General features: G+C 52.0%; 1 protein-coding gene across 1 annotated transcript in view; it reads left to right on the forward strand.

The window, feature by feature from the left end:
• The window catches only part of LOC142295437 (T-kininogen 1-like), a 108,173-nt gene that overhangs the window by 63,029 nt on the left and 27,464 nt on the right, over positions 1-17,680 (forward strand). The window contains exon 7 of the mRNA XM_075338538.1: positions 13,257-13,402. Coding sequence (XP_075194653.1) covers positions 13,257-13,402 — 146 coding nt within the window. The remainder of the gene's footprint in view (positions 1-13,256; positions 13,403-17,680) is intronic.

The raw sequence follows: 17,680 nt of genomic DNA on the forward strand, positions 1-17,680 counted from the left end.
AACGCCAACATACTTCCATCCGCTTCCCCCTTGGTCTTTTTGCGGCACTCGGCGTTCTTTCTGCACAGCTTTACTTCTCAGCCACACGCTTTTCTGCACCACTCTGTTCCCAGGGGGCGGGGCTTCACCCTCCCGCTCTTTCTGCAGGGAAGAAGACTCTGGCGGGAATCTTCGTGCCAAAAGATGGCGGATTCTGCAATTTTTCAACGGGTCACCGCTGACTTCTACTTCAAGACACACCTCCGCCGGTAAGTGGATGGGTTTAATCCTGTTCGGGATGCCAGAAGAGTCGATGTGTACCGCCCCGGGGCTTGGCCGCAGCCGAGCCACTCAGATCCGGGCTCGTCGGTGGGTGGCTCGAGCACCTCCGGACCCGGGGGTCACGTTGCTCTGAACTGCTGGCGCTACGTGAGGGGGTTTTGGTGGGGAGGTTCACGGCTGGAGCTGTGGTTTTGGGTTTAAGTTCGTGACGCCACCCATGGGTCATGGTGAGTGTGGACACCACCGCTGCCGTTGACTAGGCTCCTGGGGACGGTGTTGCGCAGCCAGGTGTTGACCCCTCCGTGGGTAAGGGGTTGATGGTCCCGGGGCCCAATTGTTGGGGTTAGGATGTGGGGGTGCGGGCGTGTTGGCGTGATGCGGGGCAGTGCGCGGCCTGAGGGCACTGTTGTACTCACTATGACAGATACACCGGAGTCTCTGGTAAACCAAAAAGATGGTGGTCGGTGCCCGCAGCCGGCTGCTTCTGGTCCCCCACCCGGTTTGGTGGTCCCCGCCTTTCTCCTGCACCTCGTTTGTAGATTTTAACTGCCTGCGCTTCAGCGATGGGAGTCCACTCCCCGGCTTTGTGTGTGTCAGGAGAGCCCGTTTGCCCGCAGACGCTGGCCCGTGGGATCTCTCTGCCTGAGCGGTGGCTTTCTATCCCCCTCGTTGGGTTGTTGTCTTCAGTCGGGACTTGGATGGGAAAGAACCTAAGGTCCAGACCCCAATCAGTGAATTTGACTCGGTCCAGTGGCTTCTGGGCCTCGTTCTGGGTCTGAGTACCCCTCCTGGTGCTCCACTTTCCAGTTCGTTCCCCGGTTCGGTACCGGCAGGCCACTACCCTGTCCTGGTCCCAAACGGTTCCACCAGCCGTCTTCCCGGCTCCTGCAGGCGGCAACCACCGTCTGCCTCCTGGCCACAGGGTATCCTGGCTACAACCCAGATCCCCGACAGATGTTTTCTCCTTCTAACACCTTTCCTTTCACCTCCTAGACTGCCCTCCTCTCCTCCCTAACTTCATCTGCTTGCTTTTCCCGCCTCAGGCAATCCGAACTCCTCGGTGGGCATGGCCAACCGCCTGGCTCCGATCCCAGGTGTGAACGTCAAAGCCTGAAAGGGGTGACTCAGGGTTTTTAGGTTGGCTGCTGTTACCTTTTTAGGGGACTGGTGTTTGTGCAACGGCCTGCCTGTGACTATCTGGCTAGTCCAGGGCATCACAAGAGCACCGGAGATCAGCCGGATGTCTGCAGCTGTCATGAACTGAACCGCAATCGCCAGGGAATCAATCACTCGGCGCTCGCGGTACAGTCTCGGCTGCTCTCCGGAGCTCAGGTGAGAGCTCCGGACTGCAATGCAGGTACCTGAAAACCTGAGATTCCTTCGGTAGCAAGTCCGACGCTGGATAGATATGCAGATAGAGATAGAGCCATACCTTCAACCCTTGGTTCTCCAGCACCAGACAGGAGCATCTGCTGCCCAAATTGTGCTCATGTTGGTACCATTCATATACAAATGGACAGGCATATAATGCATTTGTAGCTAAAGTGTTTTTTTTTCTTTATTTTTTTGTTGTTTTTTTTTGTATTCTATAGAAATCAGCCAAGATAAGAGAAATTCTCTGTTAACATATAGTTAAGCAATCTAACTCACTGGAAAACCACCAAGATAGGTGCAAGTTGCAAATATGGATAGCAGCAGGATCATCTTAAATTTTTTGACTTACTGCCATAATTTTCCCTAATTAAAAATAAAATTGTTTCTTGCTAAGATTGATTGGATAAAAACCTTGCTGGAAAAAGTGACACTTTTTTAATGGTTGGGAAAGCTTACTGCTACGTAAGTATTGACTACAAGGCAAACATTGCACTCTTTGTTTTTTATGCACTGATTGGTAAATCAGAGAACAATAAGCAGAAGGCACCTTATTCCACTGACTTGACTTTCTATGATATTAAAGGGAATCTATCAGCAGATTTTTCCTATGTAAGCTGAGGACCGCATGATGTAAGGGTAAAAAACAAATAGCAGCAGTGCTTCTCTTATCTGTGCATGTGCTATTGTTTACTTAAACTAATGGCTTTGTTACCATGTGATTAACATTACAGGACTAGAAATGCACTTGCAGAACAATCCAACACAGAGTCTGGTGTGGGTTTCACAGCTCCCTGGGCTCAGCTACATGCTTAAAATTCATTTATTTGATTTTGTGGGAATACTCCCTTAAGGCCTCGTCACACTAAGCAACATCGCTAGCAACATCGCTAGCAACATCGATAGCAACATCGCTGCTAACGAACAACTTTTGTGACGTAGCAGCGATGTTGCTAGTGATGTTGCTGTGTGTGACATACAGCAACAACCTGGCCCCTGCTGTGAGGTCGTTGGTTGTTGCTGAATGGCCTGGACCATTTTTTAGTTGTTGCTCCCCCGCTGTGAAGCACAGATCGCTGTGTGTGACAGCGAGACAGCAACAACTAAATGTGCAGGCAGCAGGAGCCGGCTTCTGCGGAGGCTGGTAACCACAGTAAACATCGGGTAACCAAGAAGCCCTGTCCTTGGTTACCCGATATTTACCTTCGTTACCAGCCTCCGCCACTCTCACTGTCAGTGCCGGCTCCTGCTCCTTGCACGTGTAGCAGAGTACACATCGGGTAATTAACCCAATGTGTACTGTAACTAGGAGAGCAGGGAGCTAGCGCTCAGCAGTGTGCGCGGCTCCCTGCTCTCTGTACATGTAGCTACAGCACACATCGGGTAATTAACCCGATGTGTGCTGTAACTAGGAGAGCAGGGAGCCAGTGCTAAGCAGTGTGCGCTGCTCCCTGCTCTCTGCACGTGTAGCTGCGTGCGCTGGTAACAAAGGTAAATAATGGTTGGTTACCCGATATTTACCTTAGTTACCAAGCGCAGCATCGCTTCAGTGCGTCGCTGCTTCCTGGGGGCTGGTCACTGGTTGCTGGTGACAGCTCACCAGCAACTCGTGTAGCGATGCTCCAGCGATCCCTGCCAGGTCAGGTTGCTGGTGGGATCGCTGGAGCGTCTGACTGTGTGACCTCTCTCCTAGCAACTTACCAGCGATCCCTATCAGGTTGTATCGTTGTTGGGATCGCTGGTAAGTTGTTTAGTGTGACGGTACCTTTAGATTCAGAATCTCCTTGCCTATATTATGTTGCTGTCAGATGAGGTAGCAAAAACCTGCTGACAGATTCCCTTTAAAGGTCCCTGAACATATTCATTTAGCAATGTCTCTAGTCTAAATCCATTTTCATACAGAGATAGGTATTTTTTTCTGGAATGGATCTGTGGCGCCCTGGACAAGCCAGGTCGTCACTGGTACTACACCAACACACCCCACACCCCGGCTAGGCACACCGAAGTCAAACAAAAATCCTTGTTGCCTCCCTCCAGTGGCTGATGTCCACACCAGGGGGTGGAGCCAGGCGGTTGGCCCCGCCCACCAAGGAGTTCACAGTCCTGGAGGCGGGAAAAGGAAGTGAGTTGAGTGGAGAGTTGTGAAAGTGAAGGAGGGAAGTGGAAAAGGAGCAACTGACTGACCGTGTCCGGGTGCGTGGCCCCGGCACATACAGCAAGGTTGGCAGATGGTGGTGACCGTCTGCAAGAGAGGCCGATTGGAGTGAACCGTAAGGACCGGGGACGGGCGGTGGCCCACCGGTACCGGACCGGGGAACAAAGAGAAGGCAGCACCGTTCGGCAGGGCTTACGGACCCCGACCAGGCTTGGAGTCGCCGTAAAACCGGTCAAATCCGTTAGCGAAGGGAACCTCCTGGGTTTACCAGCAGTCAAGATCCGATAGAAGGCAACAGCTCACACCGTGAAGGGAAACACAGTCACCGCCAAGGCTACAGTTCCCAGGGCCAGAGCCTGCGGGCAAAAGGGGCTCCTTCAGCATCCATCAAAGCTGGGGAGCGGGTTACCGGTGGGAAGCCATCAGTACCACCACAAACAAACCAAAGGTGCAGGGAAACACGGTTACCATCAACCTACCGGGAGCAGAAACCACCGCAGCCGTCAGTGGGCCCCGTCCATCCAGCCGTGTGTTTTACCAAGGACTTTGCATTTGTCATTGGCTGAGTGAGTACCACCGTGCCGTGCGACACCGCGCTGCCCCCGCGACCCTGCACCTCACCAGGCCCCGCAACCCGCCTGCTACACATCCCTCTCCCTCACCGGGCCCCGGGACAACCAAACCCCCTACCCACGGAGGGGGAAAACAACAACTACCCTGCTCCCTGTCATCGCTCCCGGGATCCCCATCCAGAACAGCGGTGGTGTCACAACCTCACCACAACCGTGGGTGGCGTCACGGACAATCAATCCCCAAAACCATTCCCCTTTTCACTCATGGGCGAGGAGCGCCGCTCGAGTCCCCGGATCCGGCCCGCCGCTCGAGCCACCAAGCAGCAAGTGAAGCAGTAGCAGTGCCGGACTCGAGCAGTGGGTGAGCGCAGCGTCCTCCTCCGCCCGCGACAACTTGGCGTCACGAACAGGATCTTACCGCTCTGCTGTCTGGTAGAGGTGCGCCTTGTGACCGCCGGAGGTGTCCGGCCGAAAATTTTGAGAAGCCGCCATCTTGGGCGCGAAAAGTCCCGGCTCGAGCGTCTCCTCGAGCAGTGGAGGCGCGAAAGCCGAAACCTCGCCCCTGTAGAGGAGGAGCCGGAAAAAGACTAAGGGGGACGGATGGCGTCTGGCCGCATGTAGCTTGTGGCTATAACAGCAGGGATGCCAGGACCCTGCGGCGATCTTCTGGTCCCTGGAAAGTACCGCTACCAACATGTCTGCCCCGTCCAACTACGCGGAGGTTACTGATCCGGTGCCCGGAACAGCGGCATGGCTCAGGGCCCGAACGGCGGGGATCTGCTGACGCTACCGGAGTCAGATATGTCTGCTGATGGAGCAGTGGACCGCGGAGGTGGAGGAGGTAGCTGTGGTCGCCCGGGTATACGGAATGGAGGCCATGATGGAGGAGCTGGTGAGTGACCCACGCCCCTGTGTCCCTGAGGGACCGGCCGCTGCGGCTGAGGGACCCGGTCTACCTCTGACCCCCATGCCGGCTCCGTCTTCCCTGCCCGTGCGCCCTGCTGATGCTGGTCCGTCTGGCGTACACTCCTTCGTAACAGTGGCCGAGAGAGTGGTGAGCCCGGAGGCTGCGGCAGCTGGCGGCAACCCGCCTGGCGCAGGGACGGATGATAGCGACTCCGGACCTGATACAGAGCCTGTTTCGGAGGAGGACGAAGGGGTCGTTGCCCTGTGTGACATGGAGGCCACTTACATCCCCCGGAGCGGAAGTAACGGGTACCGGGCGGCCCTTCCTCGTGGCGCCTGCTATGCGCTGGAATGGCTGGTTCCTGTGTTCTTCCACCCAGGACCGGCGGTGGATGATGAAAGCGAGCAGTGATGGCAGCGGAGCCCCGCAGCAGTTGTCCCCGTTGGGACCACCAGTTAAAAAGTTTTGAATGATAAGTGAAGAATGACTCAACCGAAGTTCATCTGATTGAGAACCGTGTTTGAACCGGCCATTGCCGGCAACTGGTCCCCGTAGGGACCTCCTGAAACCATTGCGTAGAAACTGCTACGGACACGCCCGAGAACTGGCAGGGCAACCACAAACTTGTGGCATGTAAATAAAAATGTTGGCTTTAAACCGTGACCGCCTCCGGAGAGGCAGATTTGGGAGGATGGGCCTGGAGGAAAGAGATGGCCCAGGCCCGCCACTACCGTAACCGGTGGCGATCCTCCGGGGGGTTCAGGGGTCCTCATGGATGCGGGGCCCCTGAAAGGGATCGTAACCTCTCGGGCAGCCTGGTTCTGGACTGGGGTCAAGGAGTGTTGCCCACTTCTTAGGGGCAGCATCAGGGCCAGGTTGTTTGGGTGGGAGAAGAGCGGAAGCCGTAACCGTTTTAATAAAAATGTACCGTTTAGTAACCTTTAAGAATGTGCCTCCCGATGTGGGAAAATTGAAAAATGCTTGTGTTTTACATGTTTTTACCGTTTTTTATCTTTTGCAGTTAACAAACAAAAATAAAACCGGTGATGGACGGGCAGCCCGCGGACGGTCTGCATTTTACTAAGGGGGAATGTGGCGCCCTGGACAAGCCAGGTCGTCACAGGTACTACACCAACACACCCCACACCCCGGCTAGGCACACCAAAGTCAAACAAAAATCCTTGTTGCCTCCCTCCAGGGGCTGATGTCCACACCAGGGGGTGGAGCCAGGTGGTTGGCGTCGCCCACCGAGGAGTTCACATTCCTGGAGGCGAGAAAAGGAAGTGAGTTGAGTGGAGAGTTGTGAAAGTGAAGGAGGGAAGTGGAAAAGGAGCAACTGACTGACCGTGTCCGGGTGCGTGGCCCGGGCACATACAGCAAGGTTGGCAGACGGTGGTGACCGTCTGCAAGAGAGGCCGATTGGAGTGAACCGTAAGGACCGGGGATGGGCGGTGGCCCGCCGGTACCGGACCGGGGAACAAAGAGAAGCCAGCACCGTTCGGCAGGGCTTACAGACCCCGACCAGGCTTGGAGTCGCTGTAAAACCGGTCAAATCCGTTAGCGAAGGGAACCTCCTGGGTTTCCCAGCAGTCAAGACCCGATAGAAGGCAACAGCTCACACCGTGAAGGGAAACACAGTCACCGCCAAGGCTACAGTTCCCAAGGCCAGAGCCTGCAGGCAAAAGGGGCTCCTTCAGCATCCATCCAAGCTGGGGAGCGGGTTACTGGTGGGAAGCCATCAGTACCACAAACAAACCAAAAGGTGCAGGGAAAGACGGTTACCATCAACCTACCGGGAGCAGAAACCACCACAGCCATCAGTGGGCCCCGTCCATCCAGCCGTGTGTTTTACCAAGGACTTTGCATTCCTCATTGGCTGAGTGAGTACCACCGTGCCGTGCGGCACCGCGCTGCCCCCGCGACCCTGCACCTCACCAGGCCCCGCAACCCGCCTGCTACACATCCCTCTCCCTCACCGGGCCCCGGGACAACCAAACCCCCTACCCACGGAGGGGGAAAACAACAACTACCCTGCTCCCTGTCATCGCTCCCGGGATCCCCATCCAGAACAGCGGTGGTGTCACAACCTCACCACAACCGTGGGTGGCGTCACGGACAATCAATCCCCAAAACCATTCCCCTTTTCACTCATGGGCGAGGAGCGCCGCTCGAGTCCCAGGATCCGGCCCGCTGCTCGAGCCACCGAGCAGCAAGCGAAGCAGTAGCAGTGCCGGACCCGAGCAGTGGGTGAGCGCAGCGTCCTCCTCCGCCCGCGACAGATCCACTCAGCGGATGAGAGAGGAGAGGGAGGGGGTGTATGTTTTTTTTATTATCCCTGAGGAAGAAACAATTAGTTTTGAAATGTGTCAGAATGGCCTCTGGAGGCCACCATACTCAGTGGTGATGTCACCCATCCTGCTTCTGCGCGTTCTGTGTTGGGTGCCTTGCTGTGTTTGGGACGACGATGGCCAAGGCATCCAGCAGCAGCATCACGCCCAGCAGACTGGGGGATCGCTCTACTGTGTTGGGATAGACCCTCACAGTACCCCGCACAGAGGAGCCATACCGACGTTGGCGCAAGTTAAAGCAGATCTACTTTATTCTGAGCACTCCATAACTGGAGATCACTCAGACACAGTTCCAGAATTGCAATCCTGCAAGTGAATGGTTTGCAACCAGCCTTATTATGGAGCCCTCCTGATTTGTACCTCCGGTTACGTATGGTCACAGTGAGTGTTCCCGTTGCTGAGAAATATGTGTTGACTTTGATACACTTCTCTAAGGTGCTCCACTGTTTAATTCATTTGACTTGTGTTTGACCTCAGCAGGAGAGCAATCTGCGCAGCGGTATTATCCTTAGATTTTTCCTTGTTTTATTATCCTCAGTTTTCAAAACTGATCAGTGTTTTGATAGCTGGTTTGAATCCTTTACAGGGACAAGTCGTAATATTATCTATATATATATATATATATATATATAATTGCCTTATTCTGTCTGTCTGTCTGTCTTGCTCCAAAATTCTGTCCTTACCGCGACAAGCGTCTCATTGGCCGCTCGCCTCGGCTCCGCCCCCCCTGCACGGATTGGCCGCTCGCCCAGGCTACGCCCCCACACGGATTGGCCTCTCGCCCCGGCCCCCTGCATGCATTGGCAACTCTGCCACGCCCCGCCCCCCTCACGCATTGCACGCTCGCTCTTGCCCCGCCCCCAGCACGCATTCCCCGAACCGACTCAGAGCCCCGACTCCCAGGTGAGTGCTGTACCCCCGGGAGCCCACATCAGCGTACGCCGCCAACCCAGCCGACACATACCCTCGCATTGCTGGGGTTGCCGGCGTACGCTGGTGTGGGCTCCCGTGCGAGCGGGGGGCGGGGTACGCTGGTAACCATGGTACACATCGAGTAATATTGTGTAGCATAGTTACCAGCGTACATCGGCTCCCAGGTGAGCGCATCAAGGTCCTGCAGCGGCGGAACACACACACACGCACACACATAAGAACAGACACACACACACATCAGATCACACTCACTCTCACACACACCTCACACACACATCAGATCGCATCCACACACTCACAACATCCAGTGATATCGCTTGCTTCTCGGTGGCGATACTGTGCGTGCAGTGACCTTCCAGGACCTGCCGGAGGATCACATGGCCAGAAGCATGTGGTATCTCCGGATGTTGTGAGTGTGAGCTCGTATGTGCAATATCGTCAATGTGTGTATGCGTGTATGCGATCGGGTGTGTGCGTGTATGCGATCGGGTGTGTGCGTGTATGCGATCAGGTGTGTGCGTGTATGTGATCGGGTGTGTGCGTGTCGGCAGAAGGCAGAGGAGCACTGCGTGCAGCACAGCTGCTGGGACCGCACACCGGAGGGCACAGGCAGAAGTGGGGTGTGAGTGTATACGATCAGATGTGTGTGTGTATACTGTCTAATGTGTGACTGTGGAGCACGATGGGGGGTGCACAGCATGGGGGATGGAGCACGATGGGGAGTGCGCAGCATGGGGGATGGAGCACGATGGGGAGTGCGCAGCATGGGGGATGGAGCACGTTTGGGTGTGCGCAGCATGGGGGATGGAGCACGATGGGGAGTGTGCAGCATAGGGGATGGAGCACGTTTGGGAGTGCGCAGCATGGGGGATGGAGCACGTTTCGGAGTGCGCAGCATGGGGGATGCAGCACGATGGGGAATGCGCAGCATGGGGGATGGAGCACGATGGGGAGTGCGCAGCATGGGGGATGGAGCACAATGGGGAGTGCACAGCATGGGGGATGGAGTACGATGGGGGGTGCGCAGCATGGGGGATGGAGCACGATGGGGGTTGCGCAGCATGGGGGATGGAGCACGATGGGGGGTGCGCAGTATGGGGGATGGAGCACGATGGGGGGTGCGCAGCATGGGGGATGGAGCACGATGGGGGGTGCGCAGAATGGGGGATGGAGCATGATGGGGGGTGCACACCTCCCCCCAAAACACACACACACACCGCCACACACGCACTGCACAACACACCATACACACACTGGGAACCAGAAAACACCGCCCTACACAGACACCCAAACACACAGACAACGCCGCACACACACAACACCTAACACACAAACACCGTGGCACACACAAATATACGCACATACCGCACAACACACATATTGCACAAAACATACCTCCCCCCAAAACACACACACACACACCCCACACCCACACAAACCGCGCAACACACACATACAACGCTACAGACACACAGCGCTCCACAAACAACGCAACACACACAACGCAACACACAAACAACACCGCTCTCACCCCCCGCCACACCCAGACAACACCCAGAACATGTACAGCGCCCTACACAAACACTTGGTAACTACACACAACAACATCTATATATATATATGTATATATATATATATATATATATATGTATATAAACAAAAATCATACATTAACTACACAATACGTAAATTCTAGAATAGCCGATGCGTAGAATCGGGCCACCTTCTAGTTATCTATAATAGACAATGTACTAGAATATCAATAGAGAGACATGTAGCTTTCATAAAAGTTGTCCGATTTCAAATAGTATTAGCCCATTGTTTTAGTGACATCTAATACATACATACACTCAGCTTTATATATGTATGTATGTATGTATGTATGTATGTATGTATGTATGTATGTGTGTGTGTGTGTGTATATATGTATGTCCGCTAAAGGAATCTGCACCGTCACATTTACAATCACAAAATTTTGCACAGACGCCTCATGTGGCTCAGGGAACGTCATAGACTATGTTTTGAGGGGAAAATTTAACCCCACGCTTTACAGTTATTTCCGAAAAACCTGCTTACATTAAAATGAATGGAGCATAGGAGCTACTGGTCATTAATAGGAGCTGTAATTGGTTGCTATAGGCAACAAAGGACATTGTTAGTATAAGACAGGTAATGTGTCAGATAATAGGATGTCGATAGAGACAAACACAGAGACACAGACACACACACACAGAGATACACAGTGTCACACACAGACAGAGACACACAGAGACTGAAATAGAGACAGAGACACACAGATACTGATATAGAGACAAGGACACACAAAGACAGAGACACAGAGACTGATATAGAGACAGAGACACACAGACTGACACAGAGACACACAGGGACACAGAGTCTGATACAGAGACAGACACAGAAACAGAGACACAAAGAGAGACACACAGAGAGACTGATGCAGAGACACACAGACTGACAAAGAGACACAGACAGAGACACACACACACAGACACACAGAAATAGAGACACAGAGATAGAGATGCAGAGACATACACAGGGACACAGACACACACAAACATAGAATCACAGAGACTGATATAGTGACAGAGACAAAGAGAGAGACACAGAGACACACACAGACACACAGAGACTGATATAGAGACACACACAGAAACAGCGACTGATACAGAGACTGATACAGAGACACACAGAGATATAGACACAAAGACTGATACAGAGACACACAGACACTGATACAGATACACACAAAGACACACACAGAGACAGACTAATACAGAGACTGATACAGAGACACACAGAGACAAAGACACACAAAGACTGATAACTGATACAGAGACACAGAGGCACAGAGAAAGAGACAGAGCCACACAGAGACAGAGGCACAGACAGAGATACACAGAGACAGACACACAGAGACCCACAAAGAAAGAGACACACAGACAGAAACACACAGACACGCAGAGACACAGACACACAAAGGCACACATACAGAGACATGGACACACACAGAAACACAGACACACACAGAGACACATTCACACACAGAGACCCACAGACAGAGACACAGAGACACAGAGACAGACAGACACAGAGGCAGAGACACACAGACAGGCACATAGACAGAGATACACAGAGACAGACACACACAGAGACCTACAAAGACAGAGCCACACAGACAGAGACAAGCAGAGACAGAGATAAACAGAGTCACAAAGAGACACAGATATAGACACAGAGACACACATACACAGAGATACACAGAGACACACAGACAAGAAATACACACAAACACAAGCACAGACACACAGAGACAGAAACAAACAGAGACAGAGAGAGGGAGACAGACAGACAGAGAGGGACACAGAGTGGGAGAGAGGGAGAGGGAGAGAGACAGTTACTATCCCGGGCACCTCCAGGTACTACAGCTAGTATAAAATAAAAATGGAATTTTAGTCAGCCTCCATGGATCCAGTGATGCATCTATTGCTCTGCTCTTTGTTGATCAGCTGTAGCAGTGACACAGTCTACAGCGCTGTAGTCAATCACTGGGCTCAGGTAAGTACACCTCAGTTTCCTATTTTATATACTGAGCCTATTGGCTAATAATATTTAAAACGGGACCCCTTTAATATCATGACATTTCTAAAAAAAAAAAAAAGTCTTAACTTTTTGTAAACCATTGCAGAATCAATCACGGCATGTGATTGTATTTTTAAATTCCTAAAATATCCCATGTACTTTGGGTCTAAAATCATGTAACTGTAGAAGTCAAAAGTGCTCACAGTAATAGTAATAACGCAGCGCAGCCTTAAGATACACTCCCAGAGACTCCTATGAGCAATCCCCATTGGGTAAAGGCCATAAAAACTGTCAGATTGGGCTGACATAATAAAAAGTCCATATATCTAGAACCGTAAAGTGGATTTATAAAAGTAAAGGGGGCTTTACACGCAGCGATATCGCTAGCGATATCGCTGGTGAAAGCAGCCGCCCCCGTTGTTTGTGCGTCACGGACAAATCGCATACCCGTGGCGTACAAAATCGTTAGGAGCCGTCACACGGACTTACCTGCCTAGCAACGTCGCTGTTGCAAGCGAACCGCCTCCTTTCTAAGGGGGAGGTTCGTGCAGCGTCACAGCGGCGTCACTAAGTGGCCATCCAATAGAAGTGGAGGGGCGGAGATGAGCAGCCGTAACATCCCGCCCACTTCCTTCCTTCCTCATTGCCGATGGCCGCAGGTAAGCTGTAGTTCGTCGTTCCCGAGGTGTCACACGTAGCGATGTGTGCTGCCTCGCGAACGACGAACAACCTCCGTCCTGCAACAATCAATGATTTTTTGAAAATGAACGACGTGTCAACGATCAACGAGAAGGTGAGTATTTTTGATCGTTAACGGCCGTTCATTGGTGTCACACGCAACGACGTCGCTAACGATGCCGGATGTGCGTCACGGAATCCGTGACCCCGGTGATATATCGTTAGATATGTCGTTGCGTGTAACGGGGCCTTTAATTGAATTCTTAGGGAAACAGCGAAAATAAAAAGAGTAAAAAATGGCCTTTTTTGACCTGTGTACAGGTGCTCTTAAATGCAGAGGTGTTTACTTCATATAATTCCTTGCAAAATTATATGTTACTGTATATTGTGGGTGACATTTTATATGTTAATTATATCATTGTTATTTGCAGGGGTCTGCATTAATTGCCCAGTGGCAGTGGAAACTGAAGATCCTACATTACGAACATTATTAGTCCAAGTCATGGATGAATACAACGTCAACAGCAACCACACAGAACTTTATGATGTCTCTTTTGTTGATAGTGCTGTAAAAAAGGTCAGTGTAGATTTACTGAATTTCATCTCTTTATATATGTTCTGTGATAACATATAAACATTGATTAGAGCTATCCCCTGATCAGGACTTCCAACCATCTATGAATTTATCAAGCCTGGCATTTTACATCCAAGCCTTAACACTAGAACTACTGAGGTTGTCATTTTGACTACTTTGCACTATGTATTTCTATATAGGTGTCACGAGTCCAGTAGTTCTAGTGTTAATACATTTGGTGCATCTTTAAGTTTTTTCATGCAACCTCGGACATGGACACCGCAAAGTTAAGATAAGCAGTGCACTAGTGATGAGCGAGTATGCTTGTTACTACTCGGTACTCGCACGAGTATCACTGTACTCGGGCTACTCGGCGGGTACCGAGTAATTTCGCGATACTCGTGCTGTACACGTGGTCTTCATCCCTGCATGTTGGCGCTCTTTTGAGAGCCAGCCCTCATGCAGGGATTGGCTGGCAGACCACTGCAATGCCACAGCCCTGTTAGTTGTGGAATTGCAGTGATTGGCCGGCCTGCACAGCGTGACCGAGCCTTTATACCGGCGGGCGCGCTGTGCTCTGCACACAGCCATCTCATATTCCCTGCTTTCCACGCCCACAGGCGCCTATGATTGGTTGCAGTGAGACACGCCCCCACGCTGAGTGACAGGTGTCTCACTGCACCCAATCACAGCAGCCGGTGTGTGTGTGTATACTGTGCAGTGAAATAAATAATTAAATAATTAAAAAAACCGGCGTGCGGTCCCCCCAATTTTAATACCAGCCAGATAAAGCCATACGGCTGAAGGCTGGTATTCTCAGGATGGGGAGCCCCACGTTATGGGGAGCCCCCCACCCTAACAATATCAGTCAGCAGCCGCCCAGAATTGCCGCATACATTAGATGCGACAGTTCTGGGACTGTACCCGGCTCTTCCCGATTTACCCTAGTGCGTTGGCAAATCGGGGTAATAAGGAGTTAATGGCAGCCCATAGCTGCCAATAAGTCCTAGATTAATCATGTCAGGCGTCTCCCCGAGATTCCTTCCATGATTAATCTGTAAATTACAGTTAAAAAACACACACACCCGAAAAATCCTTTATTAGAAATAAAAAACAATAACAAAGTCCCTCATCACCAATTTATTAACCCCGACAAACCCTCCATGTCCGGCGTACTCCACAGTCCTCCAGCGTCGCATCCAGCTCTGCTGCATTCAGGTGACAGGAGCTGCAGAATACACCGCCACTCCGGTCAGCTTCACACAGCAACTGAGGTGAGTAGCACGATCAGCTGCTGTCAGGCAGGTAACTCACGGCCACCGCTGGATCCAGCGGTGCCGCGATTAACCTCAGTGACAGCAGCTGATCGCTATACTCACCTCAGTTGCTGTGTGAAGCTAACCGGAGCGGCGGTGAGTAGCACGATTAGCTGAGCTGTCACTGAGGTTACCCGCGGCCACCGCTGCATCCAGGTAACCTCAGTGACAGCTCAGCTGATCGCTATACTCACCTCAGTTGCTGTGTGAAGCTGACCGGAGCAGCGGTGTATTCTGCAGCTCCTGTCACCTTCATGCAGCACAGCTGGATGCGACGCTGGAGCTCCGTGGATTACGCTGGACATGGAGGGTTTGTCGGGGTTAATAAATTGGTGATGAGGGACTTTGTTAGTGTTTTTTATTTCTAATAAAGGATTTTTCGTGTGTGTGTTTTTTAACTGTAATTTACAGATTAATCATGGAAGGAATCTCGGGGAGACGCCTGACATGATTAATCTAGGATTTAGTGGCAGCTATGGGCTGCCAATAACTCCTTATTACCCCGATTTGCCAACGCACCAGGGCAAATCGGGAAGAGCCGGGTACAGTCCCAGAACTGTCGCATATAATGTATGCGGCAATTCTGGGCGGCTGCTGACTGATATTGTTAGGCTGGGGGGCTCCCCATAACGTGGAGCTCCCCATCCTGAGAATACCAGCCTTCAGTCGTATGGCTTTATCTGGCTGGTATTAAAATTGGGGGGACCGCACGCCGTTTTTTTTAATTAGTTAATTATTTATTTCACTGCACAGTATACACACACACACCGGCTGCTGTGATTGGGTGCAGTGAGACACCTGTCACTCAGCGTGGGGGCGTGTCTCACTGCAACCAATCATAGGCGCCGAAAAGCAGGAAAGCAGGGAATACAAGATTGTTTAATGAGCGGCCGGCTTTTTCAAAAGAGGAAAAGCCGCCGGAGTTTAGTGAACAGCTGTGCAGCGCCGCGGCAGTGATCGGGGAACGGTAAGTAAGAGAGAGGGGGGAGAATGACCGACAGACTGTGAGAGGGGGACAGACAAGACAGAGAGAGACCGACAGAGCGAGACCGACCGACGGGAGATAGAATGAAAAAAAAAATTACCGACATCGCTAGTAAAAAGCACAAAGCGTGCGTTTTGGACATCGGAGTGCCACACAATGTTTTACGTAAAATCTTTCATGTATTAATCTCAAAAAGTAACATACACCAGCTCTATCTCACTATTGGGTATGTGCCCTTAACATTTCCGCCATGAAAATTCATTTTGGTGTCATTTTGGAAGGTTTTCTGGTGAGTCCGTAAAAATGGCGTAAACCTCGGACAAAATTGTTCACAGCTGTGACTTTTGAGTGATAAATGCTTCAAGGGGTCTTCACCATGCTGTTGCCATGTCATTTGAGCACTCTTCTGAGACTTTTGTGACATTTTTAGGGTTTCTACATGCTGCCGGGGGGTCATTTCAGAAAAATACTCGGGTCTCCCATAGGATAACATTGGGCTCGGTGCTCGGGCCGAGTACACGAGTATCTTGGGATGCTCGGCCCGAGCCTTGAGCACCCGAGCTTTTTAGTACTCGCTCATCACTAATAAGCACCAGTGGATCATCCATGAGGTCGAGGAAGATACTCGTCACTGGGCCGGTGAGGGTCAGGGGATGTCACAGGTGGCCCTGCCCGGTTTTGTGACCCCGAGGTGTCCACAGAGGGGGATGGATGATGGGGATAGTTTGTCTCTTGATGCCACCTGCGGTACGCAGCCAGGGATTAGCCGCCACTGCTGTCGCTGTCCTCAATGGCGGATGATTGTAGCAGCAAAGATGGTTCTGCTTCCCACAGGTGGAGCGGGCCCCGGGGAGGATAAGGGTTGTAGTGAAGGCGGGTGCCGAAGCGCGGGGTGACAGCGATGGCAAGGACAGGCGGACAAAGTCTCTGTGTGTTCAAGGTTTCTTTACTCACAGTTCTGGATTGCCCGGGAGATACCGGTCACCACCGTGATTTGCCCAAGTCGATCCCAGATCCGTTGGGGTTCAGAACCGGTACAGTAGATGGTGGGTCCTTTGTCCATGCGCCTTTAGAGATGCATCCCTGTGGCCTGAAGCTACTTCTGGACCCCGGTTGTTGAAAAGTTAGCTCCCGTCCCATATGCAGGTGCTGCGAGTCCGTGGTGGGGCCTGATTTAGATCACGACCCTGGACCCTATGTAGCACTGTGCTCTGGGAACTGTAGTGGCCAGAGGAACATGCAATCCCCCTGTCCTTCAGATTCTGGTGATACAACTTGAAACACTAGGATTCCGCACCCTGCTCCGTGCTGGTCCCGAGGGAGCAATTAAGCTCTCCACTCGGCAACCATATTGACTCCTACTTCCCACCAGAACCACTGGTAAAAACTCGTCTGCTCTCTTCCTCTCCTGCTGGAGAACTCCTAACTGTTGTGTTGCTCCTTAGTCCCCCTGGTGGCTGCTCCTTCCCCGGTTCAATGCCACCAGTGGGTTGCAGTCCCCCATGTTTGGTAACTACCATAAGGCCCAACCCTAGCCGCTCCCCATTGGGGAGGGTAACCTATTGGTGTGTTTGACTTTGTGTGTGGTGAAACTGGTACCGACCTCCTCTGCAAACAGGATTAGTACCGCACCTTAAGTGAGGTGCAGTACCCTTTGGCGACTGAAGCCTCAGGGTTGCCACACCAGCCTCTCCCAGGATACCTCTCAGGGAATCACCTCTGAACACTGAGGAAGGTCTGTTAATGACTGAAACATTTGTGCTATTCAGTGTTTGGGAATAAAAATTCACCTTCTTTGCATCAAAATTTGAGTGCCAAGTTGTTTTTGTAATGTAGACAGGGACCACCAGGGTAGCAGAGGCAGATGGCAAGGCCAGGACAGACAGGCAGTCATTAGCAAAACTGAGACCACTGGGGTGGCTGAGGCAGATGGCACGGCCAGAACAGACAGGCAGAGTCACTACTAAAAACAAGGCAGGA

This window comes from Anomaloglossus baeobatrachus, chromosome 3, assembly GCF_048569485.1.
Source record: "Anomaloglossus baeobatrachus isolate aAnoBae1 chromosome 3, aAnoBae1.hap1, whole genome shotgun sequence".
NCBI classification, from domain to species: domain Eukaryota; kingdom Metazoa; phylum Chordata; class Amphibia; order Anura; family Aromobatidae; genus Anomaloglossus; species Anomaloglossus baeobatrachus.